We start from the raw sequence: 19,521 nt of genomic DNA, 5'->3' as shown, positions 1-19,521 counted from the left end.
CTGCTAATGAAACACTCATGACAGGAATATTGTAAGCTTTTGAACACTTCTTAAGTACTTCTTATGAGCTGTACACACCTTCAGATGGTATCATCTCCCCCTTGTCAGTGAATAATCACGCCAGGATCTGAATTAAAGTACGCACTTTAATTATGCACCATGGCGCTTTTCTTGAGGTTTCGATCGGGGGCGGTTTGGGAGGCTCTGGACAGATGTTGCACATTCTCACGGAGGAAGCCACAACACTCCCTCCGGATGGAAACGTACTCCCTGAACATCTGCGGAGCGCAGGCGCGGCAGCCGGTCAGATTTCATTCAAAAACGTGAACTCTGATTTCCTCTCGTCAGTCGAGTTTTCGCCACTGAACAGCGCGCGCGGTCTTTTCCCGGAAGACCGGGAAAACTTCCTCCAATTGTTGTGAGTCGAGTGAGAGTTTCTCCTGCTTTTCCCAAATAGTCATTAATTTTATGATTTTTTCCTTCCTTTCGCCGCTGCTTTGTGGTTCTTTCGCTTTTTTTGGGGGGTGGGAAAGAAAAGCGCGCGAAAGGATGGCAAGAGTGATGTTGCGGCACATAATGGGATAATTATTGGGAAGTGGAATAAGTACACCTGTTGGGATCATCAGGAAAATCCCTCTGGGAACTTTTGAAGGTGCTTCATTGCGGTTTTTCCACCCACAAATTGATTGTGGGCGGACGAAAAAGCTTCTCAATAGAATACCAATTCCACCATATAATGTCGTCTGTGAACTTGGGAGTTTTCAAACTATTTGGAAGCAATTTCAGAGTGGAAATTTAATTATAGTGTTTGCAGAATGCGTAAATGCCACATAACTTCTATTGCAATTCTATACTTCTAATCATTTGCAAGCGCGATAAGCTCGATTTGGCCAACTTTAATCCCTGATTTACTGGCCATATCGATGCCAAAAATCCCCTTTTGTTCACCTTATTCGACGGTTATATTTTCCGAGGCTGTAAATTTTGGAAAACTCACACACAAAAGCTCGTAAATTCCAGTTGGTAAATAAATCTGGTGAAAAATGTGGCCAGAAAAGTGAATTAAATGCAAACTGGGTGTGTTAAGTTGTGGCGAAATTTATGTTGTGAATTCCTTGCCATTCTTCAACCCTGCGCGATTTTCCATCTCCAGGCGTTTGTGAGCCAGAGAAAAAAAGTTCTAATTGATATTCAGCGGTGGATGACATTGGATTGTGGTGTTTTTCCCGCCACTTTATGTTCTCCTCTTTTGTTGCTCTGGCCCCAAAAGGGGATTTGATGAGTTTTTCCCGCATCACGACAGGGATTCGCACTCCTCTTGTGCACCACGGATTTGCAGTCAGTGCTTGTTTATCTGTGCTTTCTGCCCTCTTGCGCTCGGGTTATCGCAGTCGGAAATGGGTTAAAAGTTACTCTCGCTCGACAACGCGGAAGTAATTGCATTGGACTTAATCCTGTTGAAGGTGCACAGGGGAGACAAAGTTTGACGCGACTTTACGTGTCAGTTGCAGGAGAGAAAAACGCGAGACCACAATAAATACACTCCACATCAAGTGTAATTGGAAGTGTGCAAAATGGTGTGATAAAAGGCGCGCCACTGCTTGACTATAAATTGCATCAAGTGCACACAAAAGGACCTGTCAGCGTCACAGGAGTGGAGAGAGCAAGTGGGAGATTTTCCCCTGAATTTTCCCACCCAAAAGTGAATGCCATCGCGCGGAAATGCCCTCCCTCGCGATCTTAGGATCCGATTCCGGCACCCGGAAGCCAGTCGTCAGTGAGAAGGGCACCCAAAATGGCCAGGAAGCAAAATCCGAGAACCTCGGCAGCGTTTATCTCATCCTCGTAATTCTCGTCTTTTGCCTCTTCACGGTGTTCGCGCTGCTCTTGTACGTTCACGTGAATCAGTTGTCGGACATTTCCGTCTTCCGGGACAACCTGAGAAGCGATGTGGCGGTGGCGGAGATTCAGGAAATAGCCAGAGAGATCTTCAGAAGGGAGTTCCAGCAGCAGAAGTTCTGGGATGAGCTGAACGACCGCGAGAGGTGAATAATAAGTAGATAAGAAACCCCAATGTTAATTAAAATTTAATTCCATCTCCCGACAAGTCATGCAGATGTAATTAAGTGAGCAGTGAAGTGTGAAATGCACTGGTAAAAATCAAGGATAAATCGTAAAAGAATAGTTTAAGAGTTAGTATTACGGATTTTCAACATTCCGGAGAGTTTCGGGTCAGAGTTTTTCAAAATATTCCTCAAGTTCTCTTGATTTTGATCTTGATTATTGGATTTTTCCAATGAAAACCTTTTCTCAGTGTGTATCAAAACGTTGTGCCAGTAATTATTTAAGTCTTAATCCTGAATGAGAATCAAGTTTCCACCTTTTGAAACTCAACAGTAAAAAATACTTCACATAAATTCCTATTAAATAGTGAGGATTTCCGCTGAACTGCAGCAAATTAACTAATTGCAACTGTGCAGAGATTTCTTCTGTGCTTTCTTAATAAACTTTCCGCCCTTTCCAGCAACAACTTCGAGGGTGGATCGGTGAGGAATGAGCGAAAGGTGGTTCGAGAGCGTCGCAGCACAAATTTGATGGCGGAAAACGTGGTATTCGGCAATCCTGGTGAACCATCTGGACCCGAAGTGGAGTTCTTCAACCCAAAACTCAAGCACGAGCTGGAGAAGAAGGACGTGGAGATCATGAAGAAGACTGGACTGAAGGGCGCCGCTCCGGGTGGCGATTCGTGGGTTTGGCTCACGAGCTACTCTCGCATTCCGGTGAGTTTGTCCACAGCTACAATTGCGACAATTAAACTTTCTGCCCGACGCGAAGGGCTGGAAGGAGAGCTGAGAATCTAGTTATGAAGTTTGCACTGAAGAGCGTGCGACTTCTCCAGTTTGCTATATATAATATAAGAGTAAATGGCAGAAAACACGACAACTTTTGGTGCAGAAGAGTTGCTGCAGTTCTGCTCCATTTCTGCACACTTTTTTTTCCCCATCCATTCAGCCAAGGCTCAGAGAGTTCTTCACCAAGGCGTGAGAATGAAGAGCATGGCAAAAAATGTCGATAATGTGATTAAAAAAGTTAAAAGCTCCATTGAAGCGAAAGCTCCTCTTCAGTGCCGTCAAACCTGACGCGACACAATTAGTTGGAACCTGGCAATTCAGCGGTGGCATCACTCTATTTTGTCATCTGTGCTCCACTTTTTGCTGGGCGAGTGCTTTTGGGGGCTCAAGTGGGTGGCATTCTTGCGGTGAAAGCTCTTGAGAGAATGTAGGACACTCGCTGGAGTGCATATTATCTGCACAATTTTCTCAATGGCCCATTCCTGGAGGCGAGATATGTGTGCCACCCACCGAGACAACCTCTGCCTTGCCAATTTTTCACTCCAAACTACAACCCAGCAAGATGTAGTGAACCAGAAACACTTTCCGCATTAGAATTGCCGTCGAAATGTGCAACACGCAAATGAGCTTAAAGGCTTCCCAGTTGAAACATTGCCCAAAATGCCTGTTGAATATTTGTGGTCCCAAATAACTCTCATTTGTGATCACTTCTCTGTCCTTGATTCTCTCTCTCACTCTCATTAATGCACCTGTAATTTTCCACGAAGCACAGATTCTAGGATATAGTTGTGGTTCGGCAGGAGGTTCTTCAGTGGGTGGCTGCGTTGCGAGACTCAAATACACTTCAGTTGGCTATTTATGGTCAGTTTACTGCCCAGAACTCGGCCAGAAGTCAGTGGCCAATGGATTTACTCAGCGCTTGTGCACATGAAATTCCAAGGGGTGGTTTTGGCGGTAGAACAACACGCTCTGCCGCACTAAACAGAGTTGAATGTGAAAATCCCCCAAAGAATTCGTAGATAAGCAAGTAATCGATGTCTTGCAGCTAATTTGGAATGTGGAATTCAAAACTCAAGCTCAGTTGAAGCATTGAACAGCTGAGAAGCTAGGCTAACTTATCTCAAAGCTACACCTTCGCAACTCTCCTTGGCCATGTGTACACATTAAATTATGCGATGTTGAACTTGCACACCACTAAATTCACACACCAACTATTTGCTGTTGTCCGAGAATTTTGATTAATTAGCCTTTACTAACACGTCAATAAGGCTTTCTGTCCTCCTTCCGTGCGTTTGGCCATAAAGTCTACATAGCCAAGAGAAGACCGAATAGGGCGGAAAGTGAAAGGACACTCGGTTGTGCCTGGCGGCCAGGGAGTCCCTGGAGAGCCGCTCAGCTTCTTACGATTCACCTGCCAATTCGAATACGGTTTGATGAGTCTTTAGGGGCCACTCGAGGAGAAGGCTTTCTTCCGCCTTATCTCATCTCCCAATGCTGAGAAGCTCTCCAGAGATGCTCCTTTCTTGGGGGATTGTTTTTATGATCTATCGGAATGGAGTCCGGAAATTTGCCTTTTTTACGACTGACTCTCACGGTGGAAATTGAATTTCACGAAATGTTGCGCGTCTGAGGGGATTTTTGCCAACAAAAAAGAAAGACAAATCCCCGGCAAGGAAGGCTTGAAAAGCAGCAACACAGCTTAAATGTTGTGGCTCCATATCCATTTCTGATGAATTTCCCGTGTTTTTGTCTGTCTCGGCAAAATCTCAGGAGGAATTTTCACCCTTAAACACCAACTTCTTTTGCCCAGGATATGAAAAGCTGAATAAATAACGGATTACTCGTATATCTCAAACGATGTATCCTTCCGCTGAGGAATATTTACATTTTCCAGAATGTATTAATCGATTTCACACACGAGATGTCAGTGAATCAGACTTTTCACTTTCTGCCAAAAAGACTCTCTTTCTCTCTCTCAATTTCCAATCTTCACAATTTGAATTACAAAAGAATGGGCTTTTCGCGCCCCCTCGGAAAATCTTTTTACACTCTGAAGAGAAAATGTCGCATGAATTTTTCCGTGAACATTCGCCTAAATTGCCTAATTCATGAATTTAATAGGATTTCTTTCCCAGCCCCAGGAAGGGAAATTTGCATAAAATATATATATTGTGACTTTGGCGAAACAACCCCGGAAATTAATAAGCAAACTCGCGAGATTCTTCCCTTCAAATATGCGATGCTGATCAAATTAATTGTCGACAATTAATTGGGCGCCTCATTTAATAACGCCGTTGCGAAGGTGTGCAAAAAATTGCCACTTTGTCAGCATCGCGGCGACAGTGAATAAATTGAATATTGTGGGCGTGTGGGAATATATATTTAAATATGAGGGGATGTTTTTCACTTTACTGCAGATGAAATAATTCCCTGATAACACTGTGCAACACTTTTTTGCCCTTTTTTTGAGGTGTGGATTTTCTGATTCCTTGAGTCATCAGCTTTTCAACGGTACCTTCCTTTTTTCTCTAGACCCTCAAGTTTTCCTTTTAGAGCCTATTTTCCATTTTCCCCTATTTTCACCCACTTTGCCGCACTTATGTGCTCATATCTCGCCCAATTTTCCACGGATTTTCCTCAAATTAGGCTCAAACGATAGCTATTGAAATTACCTACTACTTTGTAAAACATTGTGAGTGTTTTAGATCACTCCTTGTTGGTCAAAAATGATCTTTTGTGAACCACTAGGTAAAAAATTCACCGGGTTTTTTACCACTTTTTTCTAAATATCTCCGAAACGAAGAAACTTTTATGTTGGATTATTTTTCCTATGTGTAGAGCACTTCAGGGGATGCATTTCCTCCATACATGCCGAAGTGATATTTCTTTTCTATCTGCCGGAAAAACGAGGTTTTCCCTCGACAAATTTTGCTTTTTTATGCTACGCGCACCCGCTAAAAAATTGAAAGAAGGTACATTTTGCTGTCTACGCACTCATTTAGATAATGATAATGCTTAGATGTTAAAACAAAAGAGAAAACAGGCCAATATCTCGACTTTTTAGCTATTTTAGGTATTTTTTTGGTCTTAATGACAACAATTCCATAAAAAACACAAAAAATTCACGTAAAATAGCTAAAAAGTCGAGATATTGGCCTTTTTTCTCTTTTATTTTAACATCTAAGCATTATCATCATCTAAATGAATGCGCAGACAGCAAAATGTACCTTCTTTTAGTTTTTTAGAGGGTGCGCGTAGCATAAAAAAGCAAAATTTGTCGAGGAAAAACCTCGTTTTTCCGGCAGATAGAAAAGAAATATCACTTCGGCATGTATGGAGGAAATGCATCCCCTGAAGTGCTCTACACATAGGAAAAATAATCCAACATAAAAGTTTCTTCGTTTCGGAGATATTTAGAAAAAAGTGGTAAAAAACCCGGTGAATTTTTTACCTAGTGGTTCACAAAAGATCATTTTTGACCAACAAGGAGTGATCTAAAACACTCACAATGTTTTACAAAGTAGTAGGTAATTTCAATAGCTATCGTTTGAGCCTAATTTGAGGAAAATCCGTGAAAAATTGGGCGAGATATGAGCACATAAGTGCGGCAAAGTGGGTGAAAATAGGGGAAAATGGAAAATAGGCTCTAAAAGGAAAACTTGAGGGTCTAGAGAAAAAAGGAAGGTACCGTTGAAAAGCTGATGACTCAAGGAATCAGAAAATCCACACCTCAAAAAAAGGGCAGAAAAAAGTGTCATTTTTGTTGCCTAGTGTAAACGACACTCTGTCAATCATCCATTTCTTCTCAATTGCTAAGCCATTTTTATCCCAACCCACCCCCGAAAAAGAGACTCTCACGAAGTTCTCCTGCAAGTGGATAAAAGTGTGGGCAATTTATAACAGAATTTGCAGAATTTTTCTTCTACTTTCTCGGAAGGAAACTCTCTGTTGTAATCTTATCCTCTTGCTTCGTTAATTCGCCTCTCTTTCTCAACCCCTCGCCGCCTCCCAATGTTGTGTGGATGTTAAACAATGAGATTTAAACTTCCGGATAACATTGACTTTGTTCACTCCTGGGTAGGAAATTGATGCTGAAGAGAGGATCCAATTGGAGAGAGTCAATTATTTACTCCTTCAATGCGACAGATTGAGGAAATTACGTTAAAATCCTCTCTCTGTTCGCTTTGCTCGTTTTCCGAAGGGCTTCAATTGCGATTTTCTCACCCCTTTTTACTCTTCATTTTAACACTTTGCTCACCAGCTATTGTGTTAATTGATAATGTAGATGATTTGAATTGGCTTTGTTCACTTTTTTGTATGAAAAATTGTCAAGAAAGCGCATACACTCCTTTGAAGTAAGATAAAACTGAGATTCTGCATTGAATTGTATTTCAAAGGGTGATTTTCCATATTCTTCGACACACAAAGTGCCAATTTGCATTGGAAGATTCCCTTTGGAAGATTAACGTGCTCGTCAGCAAGAGTAGGCGTGGCCGCAAATCCCAATCAAGTCCATTATCTTAAAGCACACTCTTATCGCTGAGGGTTGGATGGCAGAAAATGTGGTGACACTCTCTCGGTTTTTCCTAATTTCACTAAAAGCACTCAATATTTATGGGGTTCGAGGGGGTGTGAGGCATTCAGTGCGGCTCCTTTGCAATTCAATCTGCTATTGGTAAAGTGCAGAAATGAAACGATGATGCCATTTATGGATGCCAACATTATTCCATTACCCTCACGCGGCTCCTTTTCCCAGCTCCTTTGCATGGGTGAGGAAAATCACAAACACCGTGGAAGTGCATCTTGAATTGAGTACTGCGTGCAGAAGATAAATATCTCTGGATTACGTGGCTTTCTTTTCCCCAATGGAGAAAAAGTGGAGAGAATCGCGCGACAAAGTGGAAAGAATTTAATTGAAAAAAAGGAAGAAGAGAGAATAGTTTGAAAAATCCTAAAAATACACCCATTGAGATCCACTTGAGAGTTTCTCAAACTCTCCACATATATATTGGGAAAGCGTGAAAATTGAAATTCAAAATATGCTCAACTATTGTGTAAGTCTGAGAAGCTCCTCAAGACCAAATGAGTTTATTTTGAGCGCCAAGTGGATGATGGAAAATTGATTTCTGCAAACACACTCGATTATCGGCGAAGCACAAGGCGAAGATTTTAGAAATTCAATTTCCACCATGCTTTTTACACACACACAAAATTGAAATGAGATTTTTCGATTTCGAATGATCGTCAATTTGCGGAATATCTTTTAAATTACAACTGACGGACAATTACAAAGTTGCCCTAAAAGGGAAAACTTTAATGTTTCCGCCTCCCCACAAAATGCAGAGTGAGGATGCTTTTAGGGAAGTTGCACCGTTGGCTGACAGTCCTGTAAAGTGTTGTGAAAATGTGTCTCGGAGAGTAAGTGAAAGTCACAGTTAGCATCCAAGAGGGGGATCACAATAGAATGTGCCGAGACAGCATGGTTGACCATTTAATGCGAATTAATTATTCAAGACAGTCCGGCGAACCACCCCCGAAGTGTCGCCAAATGGGGTGGGCTCATTAAAACGTGAAAGCTGATATTATCGGATAAGAGTGAGCCAGCTGGTGCTCCCTTAATGCGCCCCGTGTGGATCCACTTAAGACACCATCAACGATACCCAACCCGTGTTTTTCCACCCTCACATATTCGCCTAATGGGTGGCTTCAGGTATGAATTGGCCAAACACGATTCCCCACCCTCTTGCGAGGGTGGTGTTGTTTGCCAGCATTATCAGGTGCGGGGGCTTCTTGACGTCTGCCAAAGGGGAGCTCCTTGATCGGAGCTGTCAGCAGCGAGCAAAGGGATTAAGGATGTGTCAACTGGTTCTCGCAGAAGGCACTGAACTTAGGATTAGACATTGTTTATTAGAGCTCGTTCGAAACACAGCTTTTTCCCAGATTTCGCTGAGAAACCGCTGTTGAAACATCGAATATTTCTATGCTAAGACAATCTGGATTAATATTATGTTACAGAGATTGTGTGAATTCATGTCTTTACTAGGAGAAAGTCAGAGCACTAACTTTCAATCATATTTTGATTTCTTGAGAACTACCATCAGAATTTCTACATGCCTCTCAAACTTGATCAGCTGATTATGATTGGGAGCTTTTTCTGCACTAAAAGCTTCATTCTCAAGCTCAAATTTCGTTCTCTCCTGGCCAGAATCATGCCAAGAAGTCTTAGAGTGTGAGAATGGGTGAGAGGACAGAGAAAATTATGAGGAAAACCGATATTATTAGCGTCCTTCACGCAAATTTTACCGCCCTCTGTCGACCAAATGAGGAAAAATTTTACAAATATTTAAATTCTGATTAAATATTCAGAAAATTTTTAAATACAAATTAATTTAGTCCAATATTTTGTCCGAAAATATTCAATATTTGATTATTTTGCAATTTTACTTGATAATAATCAATATTTTAATATTTAATTGAGAACATAGAGATTCCTTAAAAATCGACTAGTGATTTTCCTCTTGTTTTGTTATCAAGCTTTCAACACTGCTACTTTTTGTCTTTACACTTCAAACATGAGATCATTTTAATGCATATGACACTAACTGTTGGACTCCGAGCTAAAGCTCGCCGTTGTCATGAAAGCACAGCAGAAATTGGTTGGGAGACGAGAGTGACTTTAAGTGACTCTCCGTGTGGATGACTTGGTATTTCACCCCATTCATCATCATAGACAAGCCCAGAAATGCCGATGATGAACACGATAATGAACTCTTTGAAGGGACGACGCAGAATACTCATGATATCCTCGCATTCATGCTCCACTGACTAATTGCCAGACTTTTGTGCACTTTATCTCTCCCGCCCCGGCAAAAAAATAATCACACTCCCGAGCTTTTAGAGAAGCTCTCGTGGGGAGCTGCGCTCTTCATCCCCCCCCGCAAAAGTTGAGTGACAAGCGTCAGAAGTGGGTTTCGTCGCAGTTAATTTCCCCAACTGCCTTATCTCCGCATATCGCTTCTGGCCATTCGAAATCTTTATTTGCCCCGGCAAATGAATCTCAGGCTCTCAACTTTGGACGCGTGACAAATGATTTATGATGGTTGCAGAGGAAAAGTTTCCCGCCTCTCCCACAGCACGAGATGATGCCATTTATTCGGAAAATTGAAGAGATATTAATTCCACAGAGTATTTCAATCATTAATTAGGCTGCTTAATAACCTCCCCATTGTCCCATCTTGCGCCAGCATCAATCTCAACATGGAAGATTTAATAAAAGAAACACATGGCGATGAGCAAATTTATTCACTTCACTTTTCCTCAATCTGCGTCGCTGTGCAGACAAAATGCACCCTCTTAATGGTGGTGTCGTGCTCCGCAGCGAGGATTTCCCGGGAACACGCGCGAAAATGCTTCAGGAAATGGAGAATGAAATTTTCACAAAATTCAATTTTATGCATCAAATTAGCGCCAGATTTTGAACAGTTTTGTGCCACTCAAAAACAGAAATATCCGTAAGATTAAATCAACATGTTCATTAAAATTGGTTTCATTATAATTATTATTAATATTGTGAAGCCTTTCAATGAGAAATTAAATTTCAACAGCTCTCAATGTGTCAATAATTAGCTATAATTTTTGTGTGTGGCATAATTGAATTGAAAAAAGGTTAATTAAATTGTGTTGGTAATTACACATTGTTCACATCAGAGAGCCGATTTTGGGCTGATGAAAACCCTTAAATTCACATTGATTCTCAAATGGTGTGAAGTAAAGGATTCGCCAATATCCTCCAAAATCTCATTTAAATCCAAATGGACTTTAATTTATTTTCGAGCGGGATTTTTCTCGTCCGTTCCCAGAGATTAGCCAAATGAAATCACTTGTCGACCTTTGTGAGTGTCGCACGTTTTGTCGAAGGGATTTCCACGAAGCTGCCATTGATAAATTTTCAATTTTCCATTATGCTCGTCTCCCATTGAGAGTCAACATTTTATTTATCTGCAAACTTTTTCCCACAATCCGCCCCTAAATAAATACAGAGCGACAGTATTTAGGGATGGAAGTTTTCCTCCTCATTGGAGACACTCGAGAGAATCATTTGGGGAAGTCAAAAGAAGTTCTTCGACACTTTTTTTTCTTGGCCTTCTTGAGGCAACGGAAGTTGCTTTTCGATGGGCAGGAAATTAGAAAAACGTCCGTGCCATTTTAGCTGACATTTCGCCAGTTGTACAAAGCATATCATTTTCATCAAAAGAAAGAGAGCGAAAGAGAGAAAGACAAAAAGGCGAAATCGAGTAAATGCATTTCCGAGAGATCGTGAAAATTCCAACATGAGACTTTATGGGAAAAAGGGCAATTTCGTCGGCTCATGAGAAGGGGATTCTATTAATGATAACTTCGTGTGGAGGTGCTGAAAATGGTGCCGTTTAGACTCTGCGAAAGTCCCAATTTTCCTCCTCAATCGCACTCCATCTGCGATTAATTGACACTCGAGAGTGTCAATTAAAGAGTTTCCCTTTCATGGCTCACATACGAGCACCTCCAGGAGGCGATTTCCCAGCTTAAATAACCATTTCCACATCGTTTGGCAGAACACTCTTTACTCGTTTCATCGATTTGGCGGAGAATGAGGAGCTCCTCGAACACTTTTCATTGCCAAATTCACTCATGGCGCTATCAATGGTCCAGCAGATAAGCCAGGATGTCCTTCCAAACTCATTGCAGAGCTTCTGCTTCCGCTACGGATTTATTAATATTTTATTGCTGATCTCAATGCTTGTCTGTCGTCTTAGTGTTGTTCTTTTATCCTTTAAAATGCACAAAAACTGAGTGACATCTTCAGAGATTGCAGTGTGTTTGGATAAAAGGAAAAAAATTGCAAATCTATCGTCAGCATTTTGATTTTTCCTATGAGAAAAACAGCACAATTTTCTGAAGACTAAACTGGAAAATAAAAATAGAAATTGTTGAAGGAGTCGAAAAAGCGATGGAAAGTGCTTTTAAATGCGTTCAGAAGTGTCTAGAAGTATTTTTCTTGGGAAAACAATGAGTTGCAATGTTTGTCCAACTCTTTGCCCTTCTTTTTCCAGTACGAAGCCATCACAGGTTTCTGTCGTGCCACTAAGGAATACTGTCCACCTGGTCCGCCTGGATTTCCTGGTGTTCCTGGGCCGAAAGGCAATCGCGGGGATGTCGGTATTCCCGGACCACCCGGACTGGACGGTCGCGAGGGAAAGCCAGGAGCGAGAGGACCGAAGGGCGAACCCGGCTTCCCGGGAAACCCTGGTTTGGACGGCAGAGATGGAGTTCCCGGTGAGCCTGGCTTGGATGGCGTACCAGGACGCGCCGGGGCGGACGGGATCCCCGGAAAGGATGGCAAGGACGGCATTCCAGGCCTCGATGGGCGCAATGGTGACAATGGCAAAGACGGTGAGTGAATTTTATTGACGGGATAGTAAATTTTTTATGGCTTTGCGGCCACCCGCCTGGCCTAATACATTTTTTACGGCTCAGACCAGATAAATTATTTAACGTGACGGGCGTCAATTTTTTTCCATCTCATCTCGAGGAGTGAAAGGATGCTTTTATTGTGGGGATTTTGGGGGTAATCGCCAAGTTTGGCCGGTCCAATTAAAAAGCCCTCGCTGAAGAATTGTATTCACTGGGGCGACATCTGGAAATGTGTGTATATAATTCAAATTGTAACGATCAATTTGACGAGAAAAATATCTCCTCTAATCAGTCTTTATTAAAAATGCCGAGCCATCGGGAATATTTTCGTTGGCTAATACAATTAACATGCCAGGCGTCGTTTATTATATGGTTTCGGTGGGAAAAGCATTCCCGAAATTATTCCGAATGCTTTTCATTTCGAGGTGGAAATTTATGGATGGTGAGAGAATGTTTTGCCCAAAACTATTGTGGGAATTTATGGATTCTCCCGCGCGAAGAAAACACTTAGCATTTTCACCCCAACATAGTGTGACCCTTTGATATGCAGCACAGCAGATTTTTGCCATCATTTTTCAACCTTCACTTCACAATCACGGACAATCCTGGACAATGGATAATGGAAAGTTTATTGTGAGGCGAGAGATTGACCATCCTTGGCGCCTTGCAATTGGATGCTTTGCGGGATGAAGGATGAAGAGGACATTGTATAAATTGTGGCATTATCTTAATTGCATGTTGTGTTGAATTCACGTAATGCAATTGCACTTTGCCACACAAACACGATGAGACACATTGTGAGACAAGTGTTGTGAGAAACTTGTTCCCGAAGACTCGAAAATCCTCTTAGGAGTTTCCAATTTAAGAAGGAGAAATTGATGCTCTCAGCGAGTCTCTGGTTTAATGTCCTAATTACTTCAACTTAATCCAGAGCTTGACACTCTCATAAAAATAAAGTTTACCAGATTGTTTTTTTTCCTCCCGGAAATGTTGAAACGTGTGTGTTTTAATTGGGATATGAAGTATGATACTTTGATTCATGCTCTTTTAAACGCCCCGTTAAAATACGTACCAAAACATGTATTGTCCTCAATTTACTGCACGCTCTTGTTCATGTGCATATTTCATGACATATCCATTTCCCCCAAAATGCCACATAACACAAAATTAATTGGATTCTCTGCCAATTTTGGAGTATCTCGAGTGGAAAATCAAATGAGATATCCAAGTTTCACCTTAATTTAATTAGTTTTCATGCATGTTGAGGTGAATATGCATTGTCCATTCCGGAAAAAACAGAGACACACACACACAACAACTCTTCCAGACTGTAAGTCCTGTGGGAACTTAGTGTTGCCAGTTGTTTAACCAAATAAGGTGCCTTTTGAAGAAGCTTCTCTAAACTCACACCAACAATACAGTGCCAGAAAGTTCATTTAGACTCCTTCACACAATGAATTTCCCTACGAATCTCGAGAGGAAGTTTATATTCAAGAACAACTTACGACAGAACATCTGGGTTTAATTGTTCTCTTAAGGGCTTTCTAATAGACTAGAGAAAAGCGGTTTTCTGCGATACATAGAAAAAGAAGTATGTAAAGTTTAATTAATTAAGTCGTTGCAACTTTAAAGATTTTTGTATTTTGCTTCGTAAAATTCCCAAATTTGCGTTGCAACTTTACACTTTTCATAGCTTATATTGGTGTTTTTTTTAGGGCAGATTATTCCAACTTCTGCCCTGTTTCTGTCCATTTTCCTTCACGTTGACGTAAGGAAATGTTCTTCTCAACATAATCTGAAGTAACTTTTGGAGTTTTCAGCAACTATCGAGGGATATTTTCAACGCCCAAGAGTTCCAAATGTTTTAGAAAATCAATTAGTTTCCTTGGAGAATGTCTAAAGATGTTCGGACACATATAACCTCAATCTGATACATTAAGTTGTGTACAATAGGACAGATAAATTCAATCAATTTGTATTTATTAACCAGAAAATATCAATAACGCCTTTTCGCTTGGTTTGCACGTGAACTTTTCGGCTCTCCGAAGTATTGTAATTGGCTGTCGTAATTGTTATGAATTGTAAAGAAATTCAAACCTTTCATAGTGTTCTAAAATGTTATGAAATGGAAATTGCAACGGCCTCTTAGAGGGTCAATATTTGCTTTACAGTCTGCAAATGTTTTGTGTCTTCATGATCCGGTAGAGGTTTTTACAACCATTTATTTCTATATTCTATTTGCATGAATGCCAAGTGTAAATGTAATTGAGAATCTCTTCTATCGATTAGGCATTAAATAAAAACAGTTTGTAAGTTAATTAAGGCAGTGCAAGCATGATCAAGCAATTTACCATTTTAATCTCTTTAATTGCTTCATTTCCTGCTCCTGAGGAGTGTCAGTGTCGCCTCGTGAGATCGGAAAGTGTGTGTGTGTGTGTAAATCTGCAGCACTGCGAGAATCCCAATGAGATTCAGTGAGGCAACTCCTCAACATTGGTCACGTACCCTCAATGGGGTCGTTAGCATTCATCCTCCGAATCTTGACTGCATCCCTGGGCTCAAATCTGGGGTGGAATTTCGATTCCGCATTTCAATCTTATTGACCTTCTCTCGCGCCTTGGGAGAAATTTCGAATTGATCCTTTTGTCTCTCCCTGTGCAGGACTCGCCGGCCCAATGGGACCACCCGGACCGACTGGAATGTCAGGATCTCAAGGTAAGAACAAGTCAATTGCTGCCATTCTCAGAATTGCATCAAGACAACAAATTCTCCAAGCTTCAAAGGAGGAAATTCTGTGCATTCTTCATGCACTTGCATCGATGCAGTGCTGAAGAATTCTTTTAACTCTCAAGCAACAAAAGACATTCTTCACAGAAATGCAAGTGGCAAAGTGAAGCCATTGTCCTCGCACTGTTGATTTCATGAATGCTTGATAAACACACACCATTTTCCCATGGAATCAATGCAACTGACGTGGCGCAAAGGCAACATTTTCCATTTCGTGGCAATATTAAATTTCACCCTGTTTGATCGAAGAAATGCCAGTTCAATAGCTTTAAATGCCATTTTTCATCGATTTAATATGCTATAGCAAACTGTGCGGAGCTTTTTGAAGCCCGGTGAGCGATTTTAAAGGCGACAGTCTGTGCCATGTTCCAGATTCCATGCAAAAGCACGTGCTCGCTTTGACACAATATTCATAATGAAACTTTTATGCCGGAAGCATAAAAATGTTGACGACCCTCTTTGACTTCTTTTTCCTGCTGCCTGAGAGCGCTTTTTACTGCACTTTCCGCGCAAGTTTTGAACTTTTTAAGCACTGCCACGCAATGAGAAATAAGAGGATTTTAAAAATACACGCCGTATTAATTTTTCTGATATGCCTGCCATCATGACATTTTTTTCTCTTCAGGTCTCTCAGGACCTCGAGGGCGTCCTGGAAAGTCCGGCACGAATGGCACTCCAGGAATTCCTGGCATTAATGCGTGGAAAGTGAAGGTGAACGGCACATTTTCCAGTGAACTCCTCATTCCACCGTCAATAGCTGGCTCAGAAACCATGGAATCCGCCAAGCCGGTGATTGTCCACGAGGGGGATCATTTGAGGCTGCGATGCGCCGCCACGGGAAATCCAAAGCCTCACGTCGAGTGGCGCCGGGAGGACAGACTTCCGATTTCCGTGGGATCGTGGCAAGCGTCCTCAATGGCGGGACACGCGCTGAACATCACGAAAGTCAATCGGGTGCACATGGGCGCCTATCAGTGCCTGGCCGACAATGGCGTTCCTCCACCCGCCAATGCAACCTTCTTCATTGAAGTTCACTGTGAGTACAATCGATTTATCCTCCACGTCACTCGCACACCCGGCAATCCACTGACTGAGAGGCTTCGACAAATGATGCACCCTCGGATTTTTAATTCACTCTCCACAGTTTTATTCGTCGGAAAGAAAACAAAGCGGAGATTTACAGTTTGTTTCAACATGAGTTTAGGCAACGCCCACTCGAGAGCCCCGCCCATTAATATATGATGTGTTCCAATAGAAGTCTCTTGTTGCCGTAACTCAGTCACTATTATAACATGATTTCTCTCTTTATGTTCATAGAAATTTTTTACATTAGTTTCTAATTTATGTAAATCTTTCGCCATTTCAATTTGAGCTCTCCTGAATATCGTCTTACTGCTCTTCTTCTTCCCTTTTTTGCAGTCGCTCCATTGATCCGCGTCCGGAACCAAGTGGTTTACGCTTCAAATGGCTCGCATGCCATCCTCGAGTGCGAGGTGAGTCGCAAGACCTCAGAATTGAGGACAATATTCAATCACTCGAGCACTGCATCCCCGACAGTGACAAGGAGCCATCCATCCTGGTGCGCCACAACCATGAATCTTGTGGGATTTTTTGGGCTTTTTCCCCGTCGCGCAAGATGTGGTGCTTTTCATCCATTTCGCTAAATATGATAAATGACACGTGCTTTATTGCAATTTGGGAAGGGTTGTTGGAACAGGTGTTTGCTCAATTTTGAGCTGACTCGCAGGTGTTTTTCCCGGGGAAAATTGCTGTTCAAAAGAGCGGAGAAAATGTCTCTCTGGCAATTGCAATTGAAACTTTTCAATGTGTTGTGTGTGTTTTTTGCAGATTGAAGCATTTCCGGAAGCCATTAAATACTGGGAAAAGTTCCCAGAGGGAAAACTACTGGAACATGGCAGACGATATCGAATTGAGTCTCATATCGATGGGTAGGTTCAGTTTATGAGCCTCTAATTAAAGAAAAATGCTTCTAATCTCGCCTGGATTTCTAGGTATAAATCCACAATGAGACTCAATCTGACTGTGATGCACTCAACGGACTATGGAGAGTATCACTGCATTAGCAAGAATGAGATGGGAATCACGAGGGCAGTTTTTCATCTTCAAGGCAAGGAATCCATCAAATATCTTATTAATTAGAGAATTCTTTTCTATTGTGTATTTTGTGACTTTCAGACCGGAATCCCTACATAATCCGTCCGCTGCCAGAACATACGGAAGTGGCAGTGTTCGGAACGATGCCGCCCAAGAAAGAATCCTTGGATGATCTTTGTCCGCCACCACCGCCGCCTTGCCCAGATTGCCCGGATCCCAAGTGAGAGTTTTCTGAGCATCTCAAAGAGTATCAATTGTGTATTAATTATACATTTTGCAGGGATTTCAAGTGTAAAGACACGATAGTGTCTCTTTTCGACTTAATAGGAGGACATCTGAGCATAATGCCGACAGGAAACAGGAGCTATCCAGGTCTCCCAAATAGGACAATGGGTAAGAGGAAAACAACTTTCATCATGGCCAAAACATCTGCAATAACGAAAATGATTACATTTTTTGCTGCTGCTGCAAAAGAAAGCAATTTGCTCTCATACCAAAGCATCTCTTAAAAATCCAATTAAAAGCATCTCGTATTTCTTCCAACGATATATTGACTCTTAGTGCAATAAACTGTCCAATTTCGGAACTGGAGAGGCAGAAAGCGAAAGAGAGGGCAAATGGGGGGATAAAGTGTACAAAATTGTCTTTGAAATTGCAATGGAGATATTTTTCTCTCCTCCCAGATTGCGTGCTTTATGCCGTGGGAAAGCCAGTTTACCACAAGTTCACTGAGCAGAATTATGGAGCGTGGCTTAAGGATCCCACACCTAAGAATGACGCCGTTGGTGAGAAGATTTGGGCAACGAAAGAGAACGACAGCTTCCGGTTGTATGAATATGCAAATAAAGCGGTGTACAGAAATAACGTGCCGACTAAGAGTTACCGTCTTGAGAGACCCTTTCAAGTATGTTTGCTAGAAATTGTACGGCTTTAATCTTGATTTCTTGATCTTGCAATTCTTATAGGGAAACACTCATGTCGTCCTGAATGGCTCTTTCTACTACAATGAGAAGAACCAGCCGAGGATTATTCGCTACGATTTATCAGTGGAACGCCAGGTGGCTTTCCGTGACATCCCTGATCTTGTGGCCAACGCCACGGGTCATCTCTATACCACTGAGTACAACAGTGTTGACTTCAGCGTTGACGACAACGGCCTGTGGCTCATTTACGCCACTCCCGGCTCCAATAACACCCTCGTGGCAAAGCTCGACGCCCACAATCTGGACATCCTCTACAGCTGGAACATCAGCGTGAATCACAGACGCGTGGGCGAGATGTTTATCGTCTGTGGCGTTCTGTACGCAATCGATTCCGTCACGGAGCGCAACACCAAGATAAGGCTGGCACTGGATCTCTATCATGGGAAACTGCTGGACGTCAACTTGGCCTTCACGAACCCCTTCCGGAAGACCACAACTGTTGGCTACAATCACAGATCGCGCGAGTTGTACACGTGGGACAAGGGCAACCAACTGACCTATCCCATTCGCTACCACGAGATCGGATACAACGCAACGTCGGCTGAGAAAGCGGACGATTTGAGTGCTCAACTGCAAACGGGCGTCGATGTGTTTCACGATAGTGCATCCGAGTGAATAAAGTTTTACTACGACCAAATTATTTTTCTTATTACCTGAAGTTGAGAAAAGCCACACAAATCACACGCCCTTGCGGAGATAAACTGTGTCACACCGCGTCGAATTTGATTGTGAAGACAAAACCGAATGTCGGCAACAATTATAATTCTGTGTTATCAAAACGATTGGTTATAAAATTTGATGATCGCGTGATCTTTGATGATACAGATAAACATTTTCTTTTACTCTTGCCGTTTTCCCCTTTAAAAATCATTCTCAAGAGTGTCTGACGAAACTTCTGGCGTCTCAAACTGATTCATCCGATTAACAGAGGTAAATTTTCTTGATTTTAGTATTTGTAAGATGATATAAATTTTTTCTACAACTTTGTGAGCATTTCTAAACAGAAAAAGTGTCGTTTTTGCTTTCAATTTCTATTGGAAAATCGGTAAAATCTCCAGATAAAGCAGATTCAGTGGGTTTAGTGTCCTGGAAAAGCGGGAAATGCTGCGTCTATGCTAAAAAAATGTCTCCAAATTGCGATGATGAAAGGATTTAAATTTCTTTTTATTCAACTTTGACTTTTTATTACACGTAACAATTAGAAAATCTGTCGAAAATTTTCACGCTGCCCACTTTCTCCGCTTTTTTTTTACAAATCTCTACTATTGTATTAGAGTTCTTTTTCTTCTTACTTTGGAAATAAACAGTGGGAAGTCAAGAGACTTTCTCTCTCG

General features: G+C 41.8%; 1 protein-coding gene across 2 annotated transcripts; it reads left to right on the top strand.

Moving 5' to 3' along the window:
• Window positions 1-362: 362 nt before the first annotated feature.
• Window positions 363-19,275, top strand: LOC132259559 (uncharacterized). 2 transcript variants are annotated; one of them, XM_059757243.1, is made up of 13 exons: window positions 363-418; window positions 1,464-2,045; window positions 2,525-2,780; window positions 11,942-12,281; window positions 14,964-15,017; window positions 15,715-16,125; window positions 16,509-16,582; window positions 16,938-17,038; window positions 17,102-17,217; window positions 17,286-17,424; window positions 17,485-17,597; window positions 17,888-18,108; window positions 18,170-19,275. In XM_059757243.1, the coding sequence occupies exons 2-13, from the start codon at window positions 1,723-1,725 to the stop codon at window positions 18,800-18,802; spliced, it is 2,781 nt and encodes a 926-aa protein (XP_059613226.1). In that variant the 5' UTR covers window positions 363-418; window positions 1,464-1,722; the 3' UTR covers window positions 18,803-19,275. The 2 variants fall into 2 exon arrangements, with proteins under 2 accessions (XP_059613226.1, XP_059613225.1); XM_059757242.1 differs by lacking the exon at window positions 363-418 and having other exon boundaries at window positions 1,376-2,045.
• Window positions 19,276-19,521: the final 246 nt, after the last annotated feature.

This window comes from Phlebotomus argentipes, unplaced genomic scaffold (genome assembly GCF_947086385.1).
Source record: "Phlebotomus argentipes unplaced genomic scaffold, Phlebotomus argentipes genome assembly scaffold_18, whole genome shotgun sequence".
NCBI lineage: Eukaryota > Metazoa > Arthropoda > Insecta > Diptera > Psychodidae > Phlebotomus > Phlebotomus argentipes.
Note: the sequence above shows the minus strand (reverse complement) of the source record. Positions and strands in the feature narration are given on the sequence as shown.